The 17,061-nt window shown below is 38.3% G+C and overlaps 1 protein-coding gene across 2 annotated transcripts in view; it reads left to right on the top strand.

Annotated features, from left to right (window-relative positions):
- FAT1 (FAT atypical cadherin 1) overlaps positions 1–17,061 on the top strand; it is a 126,981-nt gene that overhangs the window by 65,433 nt on the left and 44,487 nt on the right. For both annotated transcript variants that reach the window (XM_083367003.1, XM_083367002.1), the window contains exons 5-9: positions 6,053–6,382; positions 6,981–7,191; positions 11,511–11,650; positions 12,956–13,231; positions 14,306–14,516. In XM_083367003.1, the coding sequence (XP_083223129.1) occupies positions 6,053–6,382; positions 6,981–7,191; positions 11,511–11,650; positions 12,956–13,231; positions 14,306–14,516 (1,168 nt within the window). The remainder of the gene's footprint in view (positions 1–6,052; positions 6,383–6,980; positions 7,192–11,510; positions 11,651–12,955; positions 13,232–14,305; positions 14,517–17,061) is intronic.

Here is a 17,061-nt window from a genome sequence, read left to right as displayed (position 1 = left end):
AAGCTGAAACCGAGCGGAGGAGAATGCAGGAGTGCGAGATCGGCCGATTCGCATTCCTTGCTCCGTTTCAGCCTGCCTTCTGCAAGAGAAAGCCGGGCCGCAGGGAGATTGCAGGAGCCAATTGCTTTCACTTGCGGAGGTTGGGGCTGGCCATACGGATCACCTTCGGACCATAAGACGCACCCTTGTTTCCCCCCCCCCCACTTTGGGGGAAAAAAGTGTGTCTTATGGTCCGAAAAATACGGTATATTAATATAAATGAATCTATTAAAGGGGTACATAATTTCACTTGAGAAGTTTAAAGACAAAATTACACTTGCCATCCAGGGGCACTTTAAAATCTGTCAAAACATGTTAATTTATAGATGTTACTTATATAGCATTCCCCAGCCTGGAACTTTTCAGATGTATTTATTTAGATTTTATTGAATATCATGGCATTTCTGGGCGGTAGATAAAAATACACCAAACAATAAAATAATCCAATGATAAGAACAAAGAAAAGATGGGACAAGTCAGACAACAACCAGAGCAAGCCCACATTATCCAGAAGAGTGATGCTGAAGTTTAGTCTCACGGATATTGGACCATACTGGCTGGGAAATGAAGTCCAACACAAAGTGAAGATTGGGAAAGCTTGCAGTGTGTTTGGTGCTGAGCTTGGTTGTTTCCTTGCAGATATTTTGTTACCTGCATGTAGCTTGTTAACAATTTTTTTTTCTCCAATCCTGCTTCCTAAGTAATTGGAGGTGTCAGAAATGGAACTCATCTCTTGCATCTTCACTGAATCTTTTAAATCTATTTTATTTTTTCCCCTTATTTCCTTCTGCAACCACTGAAGTGAATTAAAAAAGAAAGAAAATAATGAAGTTGGTGATTATAAAGCAAATCGTTTCTCCTCTGTTAGATTAGAATAGAATAGAATAGAAATAGAAACAGAAACTTTATTGTCACTTTAAATGTACGCTAATCAGCAAAAAGAATTTTTGTTGCATTCAGCTCTTTAAAAAATACCATTATGCATATACCCACATACACACACATATATGACACAGACAAACATCACAGTGTAGTTTGAATATATACATATAGTATGGACATTCCTCTTGCATCATTCGATAATAAAATAAGATATGACATTAATGCCTGTCAGAAATAGGGAGATGGGAGAGCATGGAGGCACAAGCCGAGCGTTGCCCTCTCCACCACGTGGTAGGGCTGGAGAGGGGAACCCAGCATTCATGCCGGATAAAGAGACGCAGCCTGGAACTGCTGGCAGATCCCCTTTTCGTAAGTTTGCTTACTCTGAATGCTTTCCTTTCCCCACACTTTTGCTTCCCTGCTGGCTCAATCTCTCTTTCTCTCTCTCCCTCACACACAAAAACTCGCCCTGCTTTCTCCCCCTTCTCGCCCTTTTCCTCCAGCTGCACCTGAACGGAGTGGGAGGAAGTTAAAAAAAAAAAGAAGGGGGAGGGAAGGGGAAGCTCCCCTTTTTTGTAACTGGGCTTCCTCCTCTTTCCTTCCTAGCTCTCTCTCTCTCTCTCTTTTCTCTCTCTCTCTCTCTTTCTCTCTCTCTCTCACACACACACATCCTTCCTGCTTTCTCCTCCTCACCCTTTCTCTCCAGCCACCACACGTTGCCAGCCACCAGCAGTTCCAAGCTGCAGGAGCTCTGCATGACTGCTGATTCCCCTCTCCGGCCCTACAATGTGGCAGAGAGGGTGAATGGGAGCCAGCTGATGCTCACATTGTGCCACTGTGCACTCCCACCTCTGTGGCACTTGCCATTTCCTGTGTGTGCACTGGGAGTGCGCCCGGCCAAGTTGGGGTGGGCCAGAGCTGGGACAGTGGGGGCCGATCCCTTGACATTTGTGGGACAGCCCCAAATTTGGGCCTGGGCCCGGCACCTGCTGCTTTGTCAGAGAAGAGAAGTTCACAGCTCTGCCTACAGAGCCACCAAAGCAGCAGGTGAAGCACTGGAGGCTCAGGGAGGGAGGGCACTGAAGTGGGCAGTCGGGCCATTGGCAAGAGCAACGTTTCTGAGCAGAAAGCGGCCTCGGAACAAGTGGGGGCAGCTAAGGACAGAAATCCTTGTTACCCCCAGAAACTCCCTTTCTTTCCTTACTTGATTCCCAGCCCCATGCCCCTTCTCCTTTGCGATCCGCCCCCACCGTGTGCAAGAAAAGAAAAGGAAATTTTTTTTGGGGAAAAATGGTCAGTCAATCAATTCCAACTTCACGACCTTTCAAGAGAAGTTGGAATTGATTGATTGACCTTTTTTCCCCAAAAAAACTTCCTGTGTTTCCTTGCACATGGCAGTGGTGGCCGATTGCGAAGCAGCAATGGCACGGGGCTGGAATTCAGGTAAGGAAAGAAAGGTAATTTCTGAGGGGAACCAGGATTTCTTTCCTTACCTGCCCCACTTGTTCTGAGGCCGGTTTCCACTGAGACGCGTTGTTCTTGCCAATGGCCCAACCGCCCACTTCAGCACCCTTCCTCCCTGAGCCTCCATGCTCCATATGCAGCTTTGGTCGGCTTGCTGGCCCCCAGCTCAACACCCTACCCACCGCTGCCTAGCACGGCCACCCCAGGGCTGCAGGGGCTGGCCTAGCATGGAAGGGCACATGCCCCACCCTCCCGCCACCATGCAGGGTAAGGTTGCCAGGCCCACCCCTGCCCAGATGCCCTCGCCTCCCCAAGTGTTTTTTTTACTAACCTGCCTTTTCAGCTGCATTCCGTTTCTCCATTCACTTCTCGGCCTTCGCCGCGTGTTTGTGGGACTTATCAGTTAAAAAAAAAGTTCCATCAGACTTTCTAACTTCTTGCAAGATCTCGCGAGAAGTTGGAAAGTCTCATGGAACTTCTTTTTGTGTGGCTGTCCAGTCTCTTCTTAGAAACTTACAGTGTTGGAGCATTCACAACTTCTGGAGGCAGGTTGTTTCACTGATTAATTGTTCTGTCAGAAAATTTCTCCTTACTTCTACATTGCTTCTCTCTTTGATTAGTTTACATCCATTACTTCTTGTCCTGCCTTCAGGAGCTTTGGAGAATAGGTTGACTCCTTCTTTGTGGCAAACCCCTGAAATATTGGAACATTGCTATCATGTCAGCCCTAGTCCTTCTCTTTGTTAAACTAGACATACCCAATTCCCGCAACCATTCCTTATATGTTTTAGCTTCCAATTCCCTAATCATCTTTTTTGCTCTTCTCTGTACTCTTTCTAGAGTCTCAACATCTTTTTTCCATCGTCGTGACCAAAACTGGATGCAGTATTCCAAGTGTGGCCTTACCAAGGCATTGTAAAGTGGTATTAATACTTTACGTGATCTTTATTCTATCCCTTTGTTAATGCAGCCTAACACTGTGTTGGCTTTTTGGCAGCTGCAGTATACTGCTGGCTCATATCTAAGTGATTGTCCACTAGGACTCCGAGATCCCTCTCACAGTTGCTACTATTGAGCAAGGTACCACCAATACTGTACATGTACATTTGGTTTTTCTTGCCTAAATGTAGAACTTTACTTTTTTCACCATTGAATTTCATTTTGTTAGATAGCACCCAGTGTTCCAGTTTGTCCAGGTCCTCCTATATCTTAAGCCTATCTTCCTGAGTGTTGGCTATTCCTGCCAGCTTGGTGTCATTTTCAGATTCGATGAGTTCCCAAACTATCCCCTCATCCAAATCGTTGATGAAGATGTTGAAGAGCACTGGGCCCAGAACAGCCCTGGGGCACCCCATTACACATTTTCCTCCATGTAGATGCAATTTCTTTGAGGATCACATGCTGAGTACGGCCAGTCAGTCAGCTATAAATCCGTCTGATGATGATACTGTCTAACCCACATTTTTATATCTTATCAAGTAGTAGATTGTGGTGTACTTTATCAAATGCCTTGCTGAAGTCCAAGTAAATTATATCCATGGCATTCCTAGTCCAGTCCACTAATTTTGCCACCTGCGATAAGATTTGTCTGGCATGATCTGTTTTTGACAAACCCATATTGGCTTTTGCTAATATTGTTGCTTGATTAACTTTTCCAAGATCTTCCCAGGTATTTCTCTTTTTTGAAGATGGGAACTACATCAGCTCTTTTCCAGTCCTCTGGTAATTCGCCAATGTTCTAGGATCTTTGAAAGATATAGTTCAGTGCTTTTGAGATCACATCTGCCAGTTCCTTCAGAACCTTGAGGTGTAGTTCATCTGGTCCTGGTGATTTGAACTCATCTAAGGTGGACAGGTCCTCTCTTACCATTTTCTTGTGTATCTTAACTTGTGTTTCTAATCTGTTTTTTACAGTACTGTTTTTGATAAAGTAGGAATGTTTTTCCTTGAGTTCACTTATGACAGGACATAATAATAAAGTGACTTTTTATTCTGCATAAGCTTGAGGGTTGAGAAAACAGAAATTACATGGAAAATTGTCTAGAGCAGTGTTCAAGGTTGATGTAGTGCAGACATGTCAAACACAAGGCCCGGGGGCCAGATCCAGCCCGCGAAGTGGTTTCATGCGGCCCGCGAAGCCATCCTGGAAACAGTGAGGGAACGGCCCCTACTGCCTTGGCCCTGGCCCAGAGACCCTCCTTCTGCCAGAGACCCTCAGATCTGTCCCACCCCTGCCCGGGCCCCCATAGGCACCCTTGATGCAAACGATGTAGAGCTGGCCACGCCCACCCAGTAGGCCATACGCACTCTGGCCACGCCCACCCAGTAGGCGACCCCCCACCCTGGCCATACCCACCCGGCCCCCTGAAGGCAACCGCAATGCTGATGCGGCCCTCAATGAAATTGAGTTTGACACCCCTGATATAGTGCTTTAACATAACATTTTGAAATAGCATCTCACGTACTTTTATAATAAACTTTGGCATTTTTTACTATATCTTTTTGCAAATGATGAACTGTGGATTAGTTTATTTTCAGCTGTAGCGATCATTTTCTCTTCTTGTCCTTTCTTCTGTTCTGTTGAATGACATAGAATCTTGTGGACAATTGTGTGTGTGTGTGTGTGTGTGTGTGTGTGTGTGTGTGTGTGTGTGTGTAAGATATGAAATATAATAATATTGAGGCAAAAATTGTTATAAATTTGCATGAGGACTTAAAATGGGTAAGTTTGGTAATTACTGAGATTTTTAAAAATGGACTTCAGATTTAGGATCAGAATCCTAACATTTAGGTGCCCTCTTGGTTGCCTCTATAATATCATTGCTGCATGCTTCACTGACTTCCATTTTCTTTCCAGGTGTAATTCATGATGTTGGTTATCTCAGTTAAAACTCTATATGGCATAGAGCCAGGTTATTTGCAAAATCACAGGTCCCTAATGTGTCCTCAGGCTCCATCAAGTCAGATAGGTGGTGCCTAGGCCAAGTGCTTTCCAAATAGCAGCAGCCCTATTGCATGAAATATAGTTCTCCATGAGATATGTCAGGCCTCCATCCTTCTAGATTGGTTACCCCCAAGCTTTGGGATAGGGTGAATCTGATCCCCAATAATTCCAATTTTTTATATGTTCAGGTACATTGTATTAAAGACTCAGGAGTTATTTTCTGGAGGTTGATTTTTGTTCATTCTTTTGTGTTCTTGAACTGCCTAGAGATATGGCACATAAGATGGATGGCTGTATAAATAAATGAATCATTTTAAAAGTGTCTTTCGTCTTCCCTGTTTCTAGCTCCAGCACAGTGAAATGTAGCTTCTAGTCCTGATGTCTGTTAAATAATATATTTTGAACCATACTTAATATTAGCACCATTTAAGGAAAGTATTAATTATTTTTTAAGTGTTTGCAGTAAAGTGAGTCATGTTTTCCATTTTGATAAATAGATAATGATGAATACTTCAGAGGATGATCTAATCTAGGCTCATATTAGATATTGTTGGCAAAGATAGTCGTCACATTTCAATCTACTTTTCAAAATATTTAGACATTACAGCTGGAAACCATATTGAAAGTTCTACAGTAGGAAAATAGAGGGATAGTCACAGTCTGCTTTGATTTGTAACAAAGAAGAAACATTTACTGTTGTGAATTGTTTTATTGTCCAATTAGGTAACTGTGACAGACAATGGTATACCAGCAGAATCAACCCTTACCCGGGTCATTGTGAAAATTTTAGATGAAAATGATAACCGACCTCAATTCTTGCAAAAATTTTATCAAATCAAACTGCCTGAACGTGAAAAACCAGAGAGAGAAAGAACAGCAAAAAAAGAACCAATCTACCGTGTGGTGGCTGCAGACAAAGATGAAGGTCCCAATGCAGAAATATCTTACAAAATTGAGGATGGCAATGAGCATGGGAAATTTTTTATTGATCCAATAACTGGTGTTGTCTCATCTAAGAAATACTCTGGAGCTGGAGAATATGACATTCTTACAGTAAGTTTGGATTTCAGTTACATGTCCTTGTATGCTGTCAGTGCCTTTACATTTTTATGTAGTACTGTTATTACTGCCTATATGGAAAAGAGTATAAAATCCTGGAAAATCTTTAAATTGATAGCAACTCAAACTTATACTTTTTCAAAATATAAAAGAGATAGGTATTCTCTTTTTTTTTAAAAAAAAAATGAAATGTTTAAAAAGTTCATGTAATATTTTAGTAACCACCTGATTTTTTAAACAACATTCTCCTAGCTAAGATTCAGATCTTCATTGTGCAAATAATTATGCTAGCCTGCTTCTACATAGATACATTCCCCGTTTTATACATTTTAATATATTTATATACCTTTTATACATATCACATGGCTGCAGTTTATTCTAATGTAGCTGAAAATAAACCCTCTTAAAGTCAATAAATGTTTGAATATGTCAGAATAGGATTGTATTGAAAGTTCTCTTGCAGTTACAGAACTTCTGATTCTTGATATCTCTTAATTATGGTCTTGGCCATTTTAGTCCAGTATTTTCTGTGTTGTATATAATCTTATTTTCCTTCATACATTTAAAATTGCTAATATTGTTATATTCTTAGATAAAGGCTGTGGATAATGGCCGGCCACAAAAGTCATCAACAGCCCGTCTCCATATAGAATGGATCTCAAAACCCACTCCATCTTCTGAACCCATTTCTTTTGAAGAGTCATTTTTTTCTTTTACGGTCATGGAAAGTGATCCAGTAGCTCACATGATTGGTGTAATAGGCGTAGAACCACTGGGTACTCCACTTTGGTTTGATATTACAGGTAAGAGTATTTTAGAATTTTTCATTGTGATTTCTTGATTAGATGATAGTTAACATCTCTTCACTGTTGTAGCTACAAAATAAAAAATCTGGGAAGGATTTAATTAAGTATATGCTGTTAAAGAGAATGTGATGTTCATTTCAGTTTTTTCATAAATAATATTAGTAATCCAAAGTCATGTGTTCCAGTATGAAAAATAACTGTATTCTCTAATTTAATAGCTAGATTCAATTCAGTAAAAAAAGGATAATTAGAGGCAGTATTTTGAATGCATTATTAAACAATCAGGGCTGATTTGACCATACAGGGGTAGGCAACCTTGGCTCTTTTATGACTCGTGGACTTCAACTCTCAATTCCTAGACCATACCAGTCACAAAGATTTTGGCTCCCTTCATCACAATGAACTCGTCACAACTCAGGTGTTCTGCTTTAATTTCTGAAGAGCTTTGTAAAAAGCTATTATCTATCAATCTGGAAAAGGATGCAAAACTATTTCTAAAGCTCTGCACTCCAATGATTCCCAGTCAGACACAATGGATCTTGAAATGGAGAACAGCAAATAGTCTCAAGTATGGCCCATTCTCTGAATATCACTCAAAGAACACACTTCCTTTCCATCAATGTAACTATCAACCAGCAGACTTTCTTCAATGTATTTTGTTGCAATTTCAGTTTATTAAGCTGCACACCTGTACAAACAGAATGCATTCCACTCTGTTGTGGAAGTGTGTCATTTTTAAGTCCAAATACTTCTAATAGAGACATAATTCTAACATGGATGTTTTAGCCCAGTAGGAGGTTGAATACAAAGTATTCTAAGACCACCTAGTGATACAAAGTTCAATAGTAAAACGTAAGAGAAAGTGGTGGGGAACATAGCGAGTTAATATGAAATTATGACCATATTTTTATCCAAGAATGGAAGGCATCTCAATGCTTCATTATTTCCATTTCGTGACTGTTGTCAGGAGGCAAACAAACTTCTATATCTATAGAGGGTTTTTTCCTCTTGCCAAAGCTCTGAACAAACAAAGAACAAACACTGATTTCTAGTACTTGTTTATTAAGAGTAGAACAAGCCAGCACTCTGTGAGATCTAGTTATTATAGAAGAGCTAGTTGGAGTAATTGATCTATGTCTATCTGCTTGTTCCTAGCTAAATGGGAATTGTGAAAATTCCTATTTGCATGAAATACTGCTGTTGTTTAGATAATATAATGTACTGATTGGGATCCTGCAGTTACTGCAAGTTTCTTGATTGTTACTGCCAGCATGAATCAAATTGATTGACATTTTCTGTATTTGCTTTATATTTTTCTCTCTTTTTGGCTGTATCAGGTGACAAAGTTGCTAGTGAAGTTTTTTACATCTTTTCCATGGCTTGTATAACAGAAGGTATCTGCTGAGATCACATAATTGCGGCTCAGATTATGAGATCTACAGTAAAACATTCTGATGTAGAATATTTTATATCAGTTCACAGCTTTCTAGTTCACAATAATTGTCATGGTTGTGTCTGTCGTTTGATCATCTCCAATGCAATATGTCCCCAGGAAATTCAGATAAAGTATATGATGTTCTGCTGTAGTTTGTGTTTTGCAGCAGTTAGAAGCTTTATCCTGCTTTTAGAGTTTAGAAATCTAGAAATTCAGTAGTATTTGTAATGAGGCAATATCCTGTCCATTAGTATGAATGATTTGTCTTAAAAGCTGAAACAACATCTAAAATAAAATGTCTTATTTACAGGGAATGTAATTGTAAACATACTTGATATTAGATGCCTTTAAAATCTCTCAAGCTTTTTTTACAACTAAATATATGTTTGGAAGAAATGTACAGTGTAATTGTGAAAAAAATACAGCTCAAGAATGAATGACAACATCTGTTTTAAATTATTTTAAAATATTTTTTTTAAAAAATGTAATGAATATATAGAAGAAAACAATAGAATAGGGAGGACCAGAGATCTTTTCAAGAAAATTGGAGAGATGAAGGGAACGTTTAATGCAAAAATGGGCATGATAAAGGACCAAAATGGCAGGGACCTAACAGAGGCAGAAGAGATTAAGAAGAGGTGGCAAAATTACACAGAAGAACTATACAAGAATGAGCTTAACGTCCCTGATAATCACAATGAGGTGGTCACTGACCTCGAGCCAGACATCCTAGAATGTGAAGTGAAGTGGGCCTTAGAAAAGCTGAGCAACAACAAATCTAGTGGAAGTGACAGTATTCCAGCTGAGCTGTTCAAAATCTTAAAAGACAGTGCAGTAAAAGTGCTACACTCAATCTGCCAGCAAATTTGGAAAACTGAACAGTGGCCACAGGATTGGAAAAGATCAGTTTACATCCTAATTCCAAAGAAGGGCAGTGCCAAAGAATGTTCAAACTATCGCACCATTGCACTCATTTCTCATGCTAGTAAAGTCATGCTTAAAATCCTACAAGCTAGACTTCAGCAGTATGTGGATCGAGAACTACCAGAAGTACAGGCAGGATTTCGAAGAGGCAGAGGAACTAGAGATCAAATTGCCAACATACGCTGGATCATGGAGAAAGCTAGGGAGTTCCAGAAAAACATCTACTTCTGCTTCATTGACTATGCTAAAGCCTTTGATTGTGTGGATCATAACAAATTGTGGCAAGTTCTTAAAGAGATGGGAGTACCAGACCATCTTATTTGTCTCTTGAAAAACTTATATGCGGGTCAAGAAGCAACAGTGAGAACTGGACATGGAACCACTGATTGGTTCAAAATTGGGAAAGGAGTCCGGCAAGGCTGTATACTTTCGCCCTGCCTATTTAACTTATATGCAGAGCACATCATGAGAAAGGCAGGGCTAGATGATTCAAAAGTTGGAATTAAGATTGCCGGAAGAAATATCAACAACCTAAGATACGCAGATGATACCACTCTAATGGCAGAAAGTGAAGAAGAAGTAAAGAGCCTCTTGTTGCGGGTGAAGCAGGAGAGTGCAAAACTTGGGTTGAAACTTAACATTAAGAAAACCAAGATCATGGCATCTGGCCCTCTCAATTCCTGGCAAATAGATGGGGAAGAAATGGAGGTAGTGACAGATTTTATTTTCCTGGGCTCCAAGATCACTGCAGATGGGGACTGTAGCCAAGAAATTAAAAGACGCTTGCTCCTCGGAAGGAAAGCCATGGCAAATCTAGACAGCACACTAAAAAGCAGAGACATCACCCTGTCAACAAAAGTGCGTATAGTCAAGGCTATGGTCTTCCCAGTTGCAATGTATGGCAGTGAAAGTTGGACCATAAGAAAGGCTGAGCGCCAAAGAATTGAGGCCTTTGAACTATGGTGCTGGAGAAGACTCCTGCGAGTCCCTTGGACTGCAAGGCGATCAAACCGGTCAGTCCTAGAGGAGATCAACCCTGACTGCTCTTTAGAAGGCCAGATCCTGAAGCTAAAACTCAAATACTTTGGCCACCTAATGAGAAGGAAGGACTCACTGGAGAAGAGCCTAATGCTGGGAAAGATTGAGGGCAATAGAAGAAGGGGACGACAGAGAATGAGGTGGCTGGATGGAGTCACTGAAGCAGTAGGCGTGAGCTTAAATGGACTCCAGAAGATGGTAGAGGACAGGAAGGCCTGGAGGAATGTTGTCCATAGGGTCGCGATGGATCGGACACGACTTCGCAGCTAACAACAACAACAACAACAATGAATATATGCATCATGCAAGTAAGATAATTGAGGGGATATCCCTAATGACTTGGTAATAAACAATATGATTTCTCATTTAGAAATATTTTATCTAAAATTGAGGATCAATAAAATTGGGTGAACAAAAAAATATTACAGCTGATTAAAGTGTTTTAATGATTATCATAATGTTAAATACAGTAGCACTTCATTGTTACTGCAGGATGGATTCCTCTCATAATAAATTTATCATAGTCAGAATTAATTTAAGGAAAAGAAAAAGGTGGCTGGAATTGTCTCTTCTTTGTTTTTGCTCAGAAGCCTTTGAAGGAATTCTAGCAGGTAAAATTCTGGCATGATGAATCAGTTCTATTGGATTTTTAACACTAAATGCATAGTTTTGAATGAAATAGAGATTGCAAAGTTGACTTTTTGAATTTGTCTTAAACATTGGAGCAGGGATAGGGCAACTATGGCCCTTTTATGACCTATGAACTTCAACTCCCAGAATTCCAGAGACAGCCATGGAGTTGGAAGTCCACAAGTCTTAAAGGGGCCATAGTTGCCTACCTACATTAAAGCAAAGAATATTCTTGTTACAAGAAAACTGGGTTATATGAACTTACTTCTTGTGCAATTTCTTGGAACAGGTGGCAACCCTGACAGCCGCTTTGATGTGGACAAGGGCACAGGAACAATAGTTGTCGCTAAACCTCTTGATGCAGAACAGAAATCAAATTACAATTTGACAGTAGAAGCAACAGATGGAACTAGGACTATTAGTACTCAGGTAACGGAATTTCTAAATTACAACAATCAGATTTTGTGTGTGTGTGTGTTTTCTCGTTGTCCCTGGACAGAATTACATAAAGTAACTTTATTTGAAAAAAAGAGTTTTGTATACAAATAGAATACAATAGCTCTAAAGTTCCATAAAGGGAGAAGATTATGTGTAAATATATAAGTACACTTTGTGTCAGGTTTAAAATCAGACAGTGTTCTACTATTAGTAGAATAAATGAAAACCAGAAACAAAACAAAACTACAATTCACATAGGAAAAGAAAGTACAATATCAGTAATAAGAAAATACTACAATGTGTACATACATACATACACACACAAATTCAGTGAAAATAATCATTTCTGTAGTGAAATAATCTTGTTTTGATGTCTGGGTTAATGCTGGTCTTAAAAGTAATAATAATAGTTTAGGTTTCTTGCTGGTAGATGTTCCCTAACAAAAAATTCCATCCATTTATGTGTCTTAATTGTATATACTAGTATTATATTTATGTTTGCATATGGAGTTATTTAAATTAAAACCTGAAATAAAGCAATGATAGTTGTTTATGTATGAATTATCCCAATGATTAAAGACCTCCTGTTTATTTTGGTGTCAAACTAAAATGGCTGTGAATATAACTTCTCTGTTGAAACCACATTAAACAGATTCCACATGACAACAATTCTCCATACAACTTGGCACCAGAAGACTGTATGAAACAAAAGCAATTTGAATAAACTTAACTGTGACATATGATATGATTAAAGAACTAATTCAGTTTAAAGATTAGAAAGTAGAAAATAAAAGACAGTTATTATCAGTTGTATTTGTACTGTGAAATAGCAAGAACAGCTTCTTTCCTCTCCTCTCCTTCTCCCCTTGAGAGTTGAAGTCCACGAGTCATAAAAGAGCCAAGGTTGCCTACCCCTGACCTAGAATCATTGGATTGGGGTAGTCTATAATTTCTGCTAATTTAGTAAAGTTAGTAAATAATATACTATAGTAGATATGACTGGAAAGTTCTGACACATGTTAAGAATGTTGTATTTTCTAAATAGACCAGTCCATCTCAAAGATAATTGTGTTGTTTAGAGGACAAAATAAGAATTTCATAGACCATGCACAGAATCTTGAAAACTTCTAAAGTAGTGGATGGATAATTTTTTTCCTCTGCAACAGACTGACTTGATCATCTTTAATATGTATTTTTTCATAATTTGTTTGTAGCATTATTTTCTGATTTCCTATGGGATTTCATATTTGTGTTATAATGTTGTTGCCATGTTTTATTTTTTGCATGTCATTTCAGGTGTACATTAACGTAATAGATACAAATGATCACAGACCAGAATTTTCTCTGTTAGAATACCAAGTCGTTATAGCAGAAGACATTTTGCCAGAGACAGAAATTTTGCAAGTCAGTGCCTCGGACAGAGATGAGAAGAATAAGCTAATTTATACTATGCAAAGCAGCATGGATCCTACCAGCCTTAGGAAATTTCGCCTTGATCCTGTAACTGGCTCACTTTATACTGTTGAAAAGTTGGATCATGAAGTCATCCATCAGCATGTTCTCACAATCATGGTAAAGAACCATTGTTGTGTTTGTTCTTCAGCTGAAGTGGTAAACTTTGCCAGGGGTATGTGGATACAAATCTGAAAAACAAATAATTAATTAAATGTTTGGCTTTTCAGTAAAACAATAAAACATTCATAAGCAGAAACTGAAATGACTGCAGGTCAGCTACCCTCTTACACTTATACACAGCACATATCTTAACCATTTATTTGTTTTTGCTTAGGAAAGGTTTGTGGGGTATGTATGCTGGGAATCCACCTTTCCCTAATTTTTAGAATGCCTTCCCTTTCCAATACACTCATTAACTCATCCAAACCGTACTTCGATTTAACTCTGAGATTGAGCTGTAAATTAAAAAGTCGTTTGTTGAAATGTTAGTTCTTCTGTGATACTAGTTACATTGGCTTTTGGCAACTTGTTATCTCCAAATCCACAAGACACTGGCTTTAAAATGAAATATCCAAAGTATAGGCCTGTCAACTCACTACAGCCATTCTGGGTGGCTAATGTAGAAGATAATAGAACTGACTACTTTATAAGAGTTTTGTAAACTTTATTGAGATGACATATTTGAAAGATCAAAAACTTTCAATATACTATAAAATACTAATGCCAGCTAATGTTACTGTCTTTTTCCACATTCAAGCTGTTGAATATTTTGTTCCCTCATTTCTATTTTTTTCTTGCTTGGAAGGAATTTCACTTGGAATATTTTCAAAGAGAGGACCAATTAGAAAGAAATGCTTAACTATTATTACTCCTTTTCCCCATTTTAATTCATATCTCTTCCTTGGCTAATCTAACTAAGATTTATATAAAAAGCCATCCATAACACTAATCATAAGCTTGTGAATTGTGCAGCAATATTAGAAACACTCACCCCCTCACAAAAGAAATAGGCAAAATAGTAATATTTATTCTCTTGCATTGTTTATTTGTATTGAGCAAATCCATTTCAATAGGATGTAGCATGTATGATCAGTAGTTCTGAGTATTTGTTTAGAATACAATTGCATGTAAAATGAAGTTTTTGCTGATTTAATAATATGCTAATTATTAATACTGTATTAATTATTTTAGGTACGAGATCAAGATGTTCCTGTCAAGCGCAACTTTGCTAGAATAATCATTAATGTCAGTGACACGAATGATCATGCTCCATATTTCACCAGTGCTTCTTATAAAGGCCAAGTATATGAGTCAGCAGCTGTTGGATCCATGGTGGTTCGAGTTACAGCATTAGATAAGGATAAAGGGGAAAATGCAGAAATCATATACTCCATAGAATCAGGTAAATTCCAATATTTTCAATATCCTGTTTTAAAGATTAAAATGTAATAGTATAAAAATATCCAGTTTCTAATATGCAAATTGTGACCAGACCAACATTGTTCAAAATAGTGCAAGGCTTACTTTCAACTGTATTTGATCTGCACTGAATTTATTTCTTTGTTTGATTTATTTATGTAGTATGAAGCAAAATAGCATCCCTCCCCAAGAAGAAAAATCCTCAGATTATTAACCATTAAAATTAACCAATGATTGGTTAATTTTGTTTTGTCCCTGTTTTAAATTTAGCTGAGTAATGGTTCAGTTATTTTAGAAGTTTTAAAAAAATGTGTATATTATCTGGAATATGCTACACTAAAAGCGGGAAGGAAATTAGAAATGTCTGTTTCTAGGATCCAAAAGATGATGAAATACAGCTGAAATGAAATAAGCTACTTTAAAAGGAAGTTCTATAAATCAAGAGGCATCTCTGAAAATGACCTGTCTTATCTTGGGGTCATACAGTTTTCCCTTTTCAGAGTGATGATCTCTGATGCAGTATATTTCCAACCAGACCTTCACAGCACAGAAGGTTATATGAAGGTTATATACTTTTATTTAAATACAACTGTTAGAACCCCACATTTGAGTTTAGGTTGTAATCTGTCAGTTAAAATGCATGAAACGTAGCATCCCATGTTGTGTGCAATTAGTCTAAAAGAAATGATATTCTTTTGAAATAAAAACTGTATCTGATCAAATGTCTGTTTCCAGTTTGCTCTCTGTCACCCAAACTTTCTCTTCTTTCCTTACAAATTGTTCTTCCTTATTTATCCAAGGAACATTGTGGGAGGAAATGTTAAAACTTTCTCAACATTGTTTTTTCTGGTATATTCAGCAACTCTACAGCTAAAGCACTAGGACAAATATTTTAGGCATATGAAATGAACATTCCTTAAATGCTTGTAATGGCTTAAAGGATTAGAAATGGGATATTCTAAGAATGGCACTCTGTTTATGACTTTCAGTAATAAAAAAGGTTAATATCAACAGCCTACCCACATACATAATTTGAACATATTAATAAAATCAGTCATTATGAAGTGGTGGATTTAAATTTTGCTTGCTATGTTCTATAATTAAAGCATTAGGAAAAATATTTGCTGTCTTAATTTTTTGGAATTTCTCAGGCAGTGTGAAATGCCAGAACATTTTCTGCCATTCAGAAAAGCCTACTTGTTCCTGCTTTTATTCAGCAATCAGAATGGAACTGCATTTTCTCAAAGTAAAAAAATTAATACAGAGCCTCAAGTCTATACATTTTAATTGGGAGTAATTTAGCTGAAAAAATGTTTTAATTAAGCCACTGAAGTGTTTTTAGATTTAAAAATAATGACATAAAAGGATTGTTAATGAACTACTAATTAAGCTTCAATTGAGACTTGATCAAAGGATGTTTGACTACAATTTGCCGGCTGGATATTTATTGAGAAATCAGTTTTGAAAATGTGACCACAAAAATTAACCTTCCTCCTCCTAAAATATTCCAGATTGCTATGGGCTGAGAGAAGCAGGGTCAGAGGACTTCATCAGCAGCCCACTACATTCCTATTCTGCACATAGGGGCAGGCCTTCCCATTGCTTATAGCCCACTTGATTTCTTCTTCTGACTGCATAAAATTTCAGGCACCTACAGAATTTAGTTCCTTGCTGGCTACCAGCTAGTGGCGCAGTGGTTAGAATGCAGCATTGCAGGCTAATTCTGCTGACTTTCAGCAGTTCAGTTTTCACCAGCTCAAGGTTGACTCAGCCTTCCATTCTTCAGAGATCGGTAAAGTGAGGACCTAGATTGTTGGGGGCAATATACTGACTCGGTAAACTGCTTATAGAGAGCGGTGAAGCCTTGGTGGAGCAGTGGGCTAATGCCTCCTTAAGTAACACCAGCTGCCTGCAATTAGTGCAGGTTCGAGACCCACCAGGCTCAAGGTTGACTCAGCCTTCCATCCTTCCGAGGTAGGTAAAATGAGGACCCAGATTGTTGGGGGCAATAAGCTGACTTTGTAATAATGCTGCTTGGGGGGGGGAGCCCTAATAAGCAGGCATATACATAGAATGAAGGCTATTGCTAAGCACATTGAGTTGTGCTTTAGATTGTAAGCCGCCCTGAGTCTTTGGAGAAGGGTGGGATATAAATGGGATTATATATATATATATATATATATATATATATATATATATATATATATATATATATATATATATATATATATAAAATATGTTTGGGGCCTAGCAAGGTAATCTAAAAATAGTTAACAAGCATTTACACATATCTCCCTTGCTTCTCAGCTAACAAAGTGAGAGAGAGCTTGCGTCCTAGAGGTTAAAACAACTGCCTAATGTGCAATCAGCCCAGGTTCGAATCTCAGAAGGGTATGGCTGACTGATGAAAACAAATAAGTTTGAAATGCATATCAGTCTCCCTTTAATTCTTTGTTAGCAATCTAAAATTTACACAAATATGAGCTGTCACTGGTGTGACTACTGCCTGTCGATGGCCTTTGGTTAGG

The sequence above is a fragment of the Vipera ursinii genome (assembly GCF_947247035.1).
Source record: "Vipera ursinii genome assembly, chromosome: 7".
Classification (NCBI taxonomy): domain Eukaryota; kingdom Metazoa; phylum Chordata; class Lepidosauria; order Squamata; family Viperidae; genus Vipera; species Vipera ursinii.
Note: the sequence above shows the minus strand (reverse complement) of the source record. Positions and strands in the feature narration are given on the sequence as shown.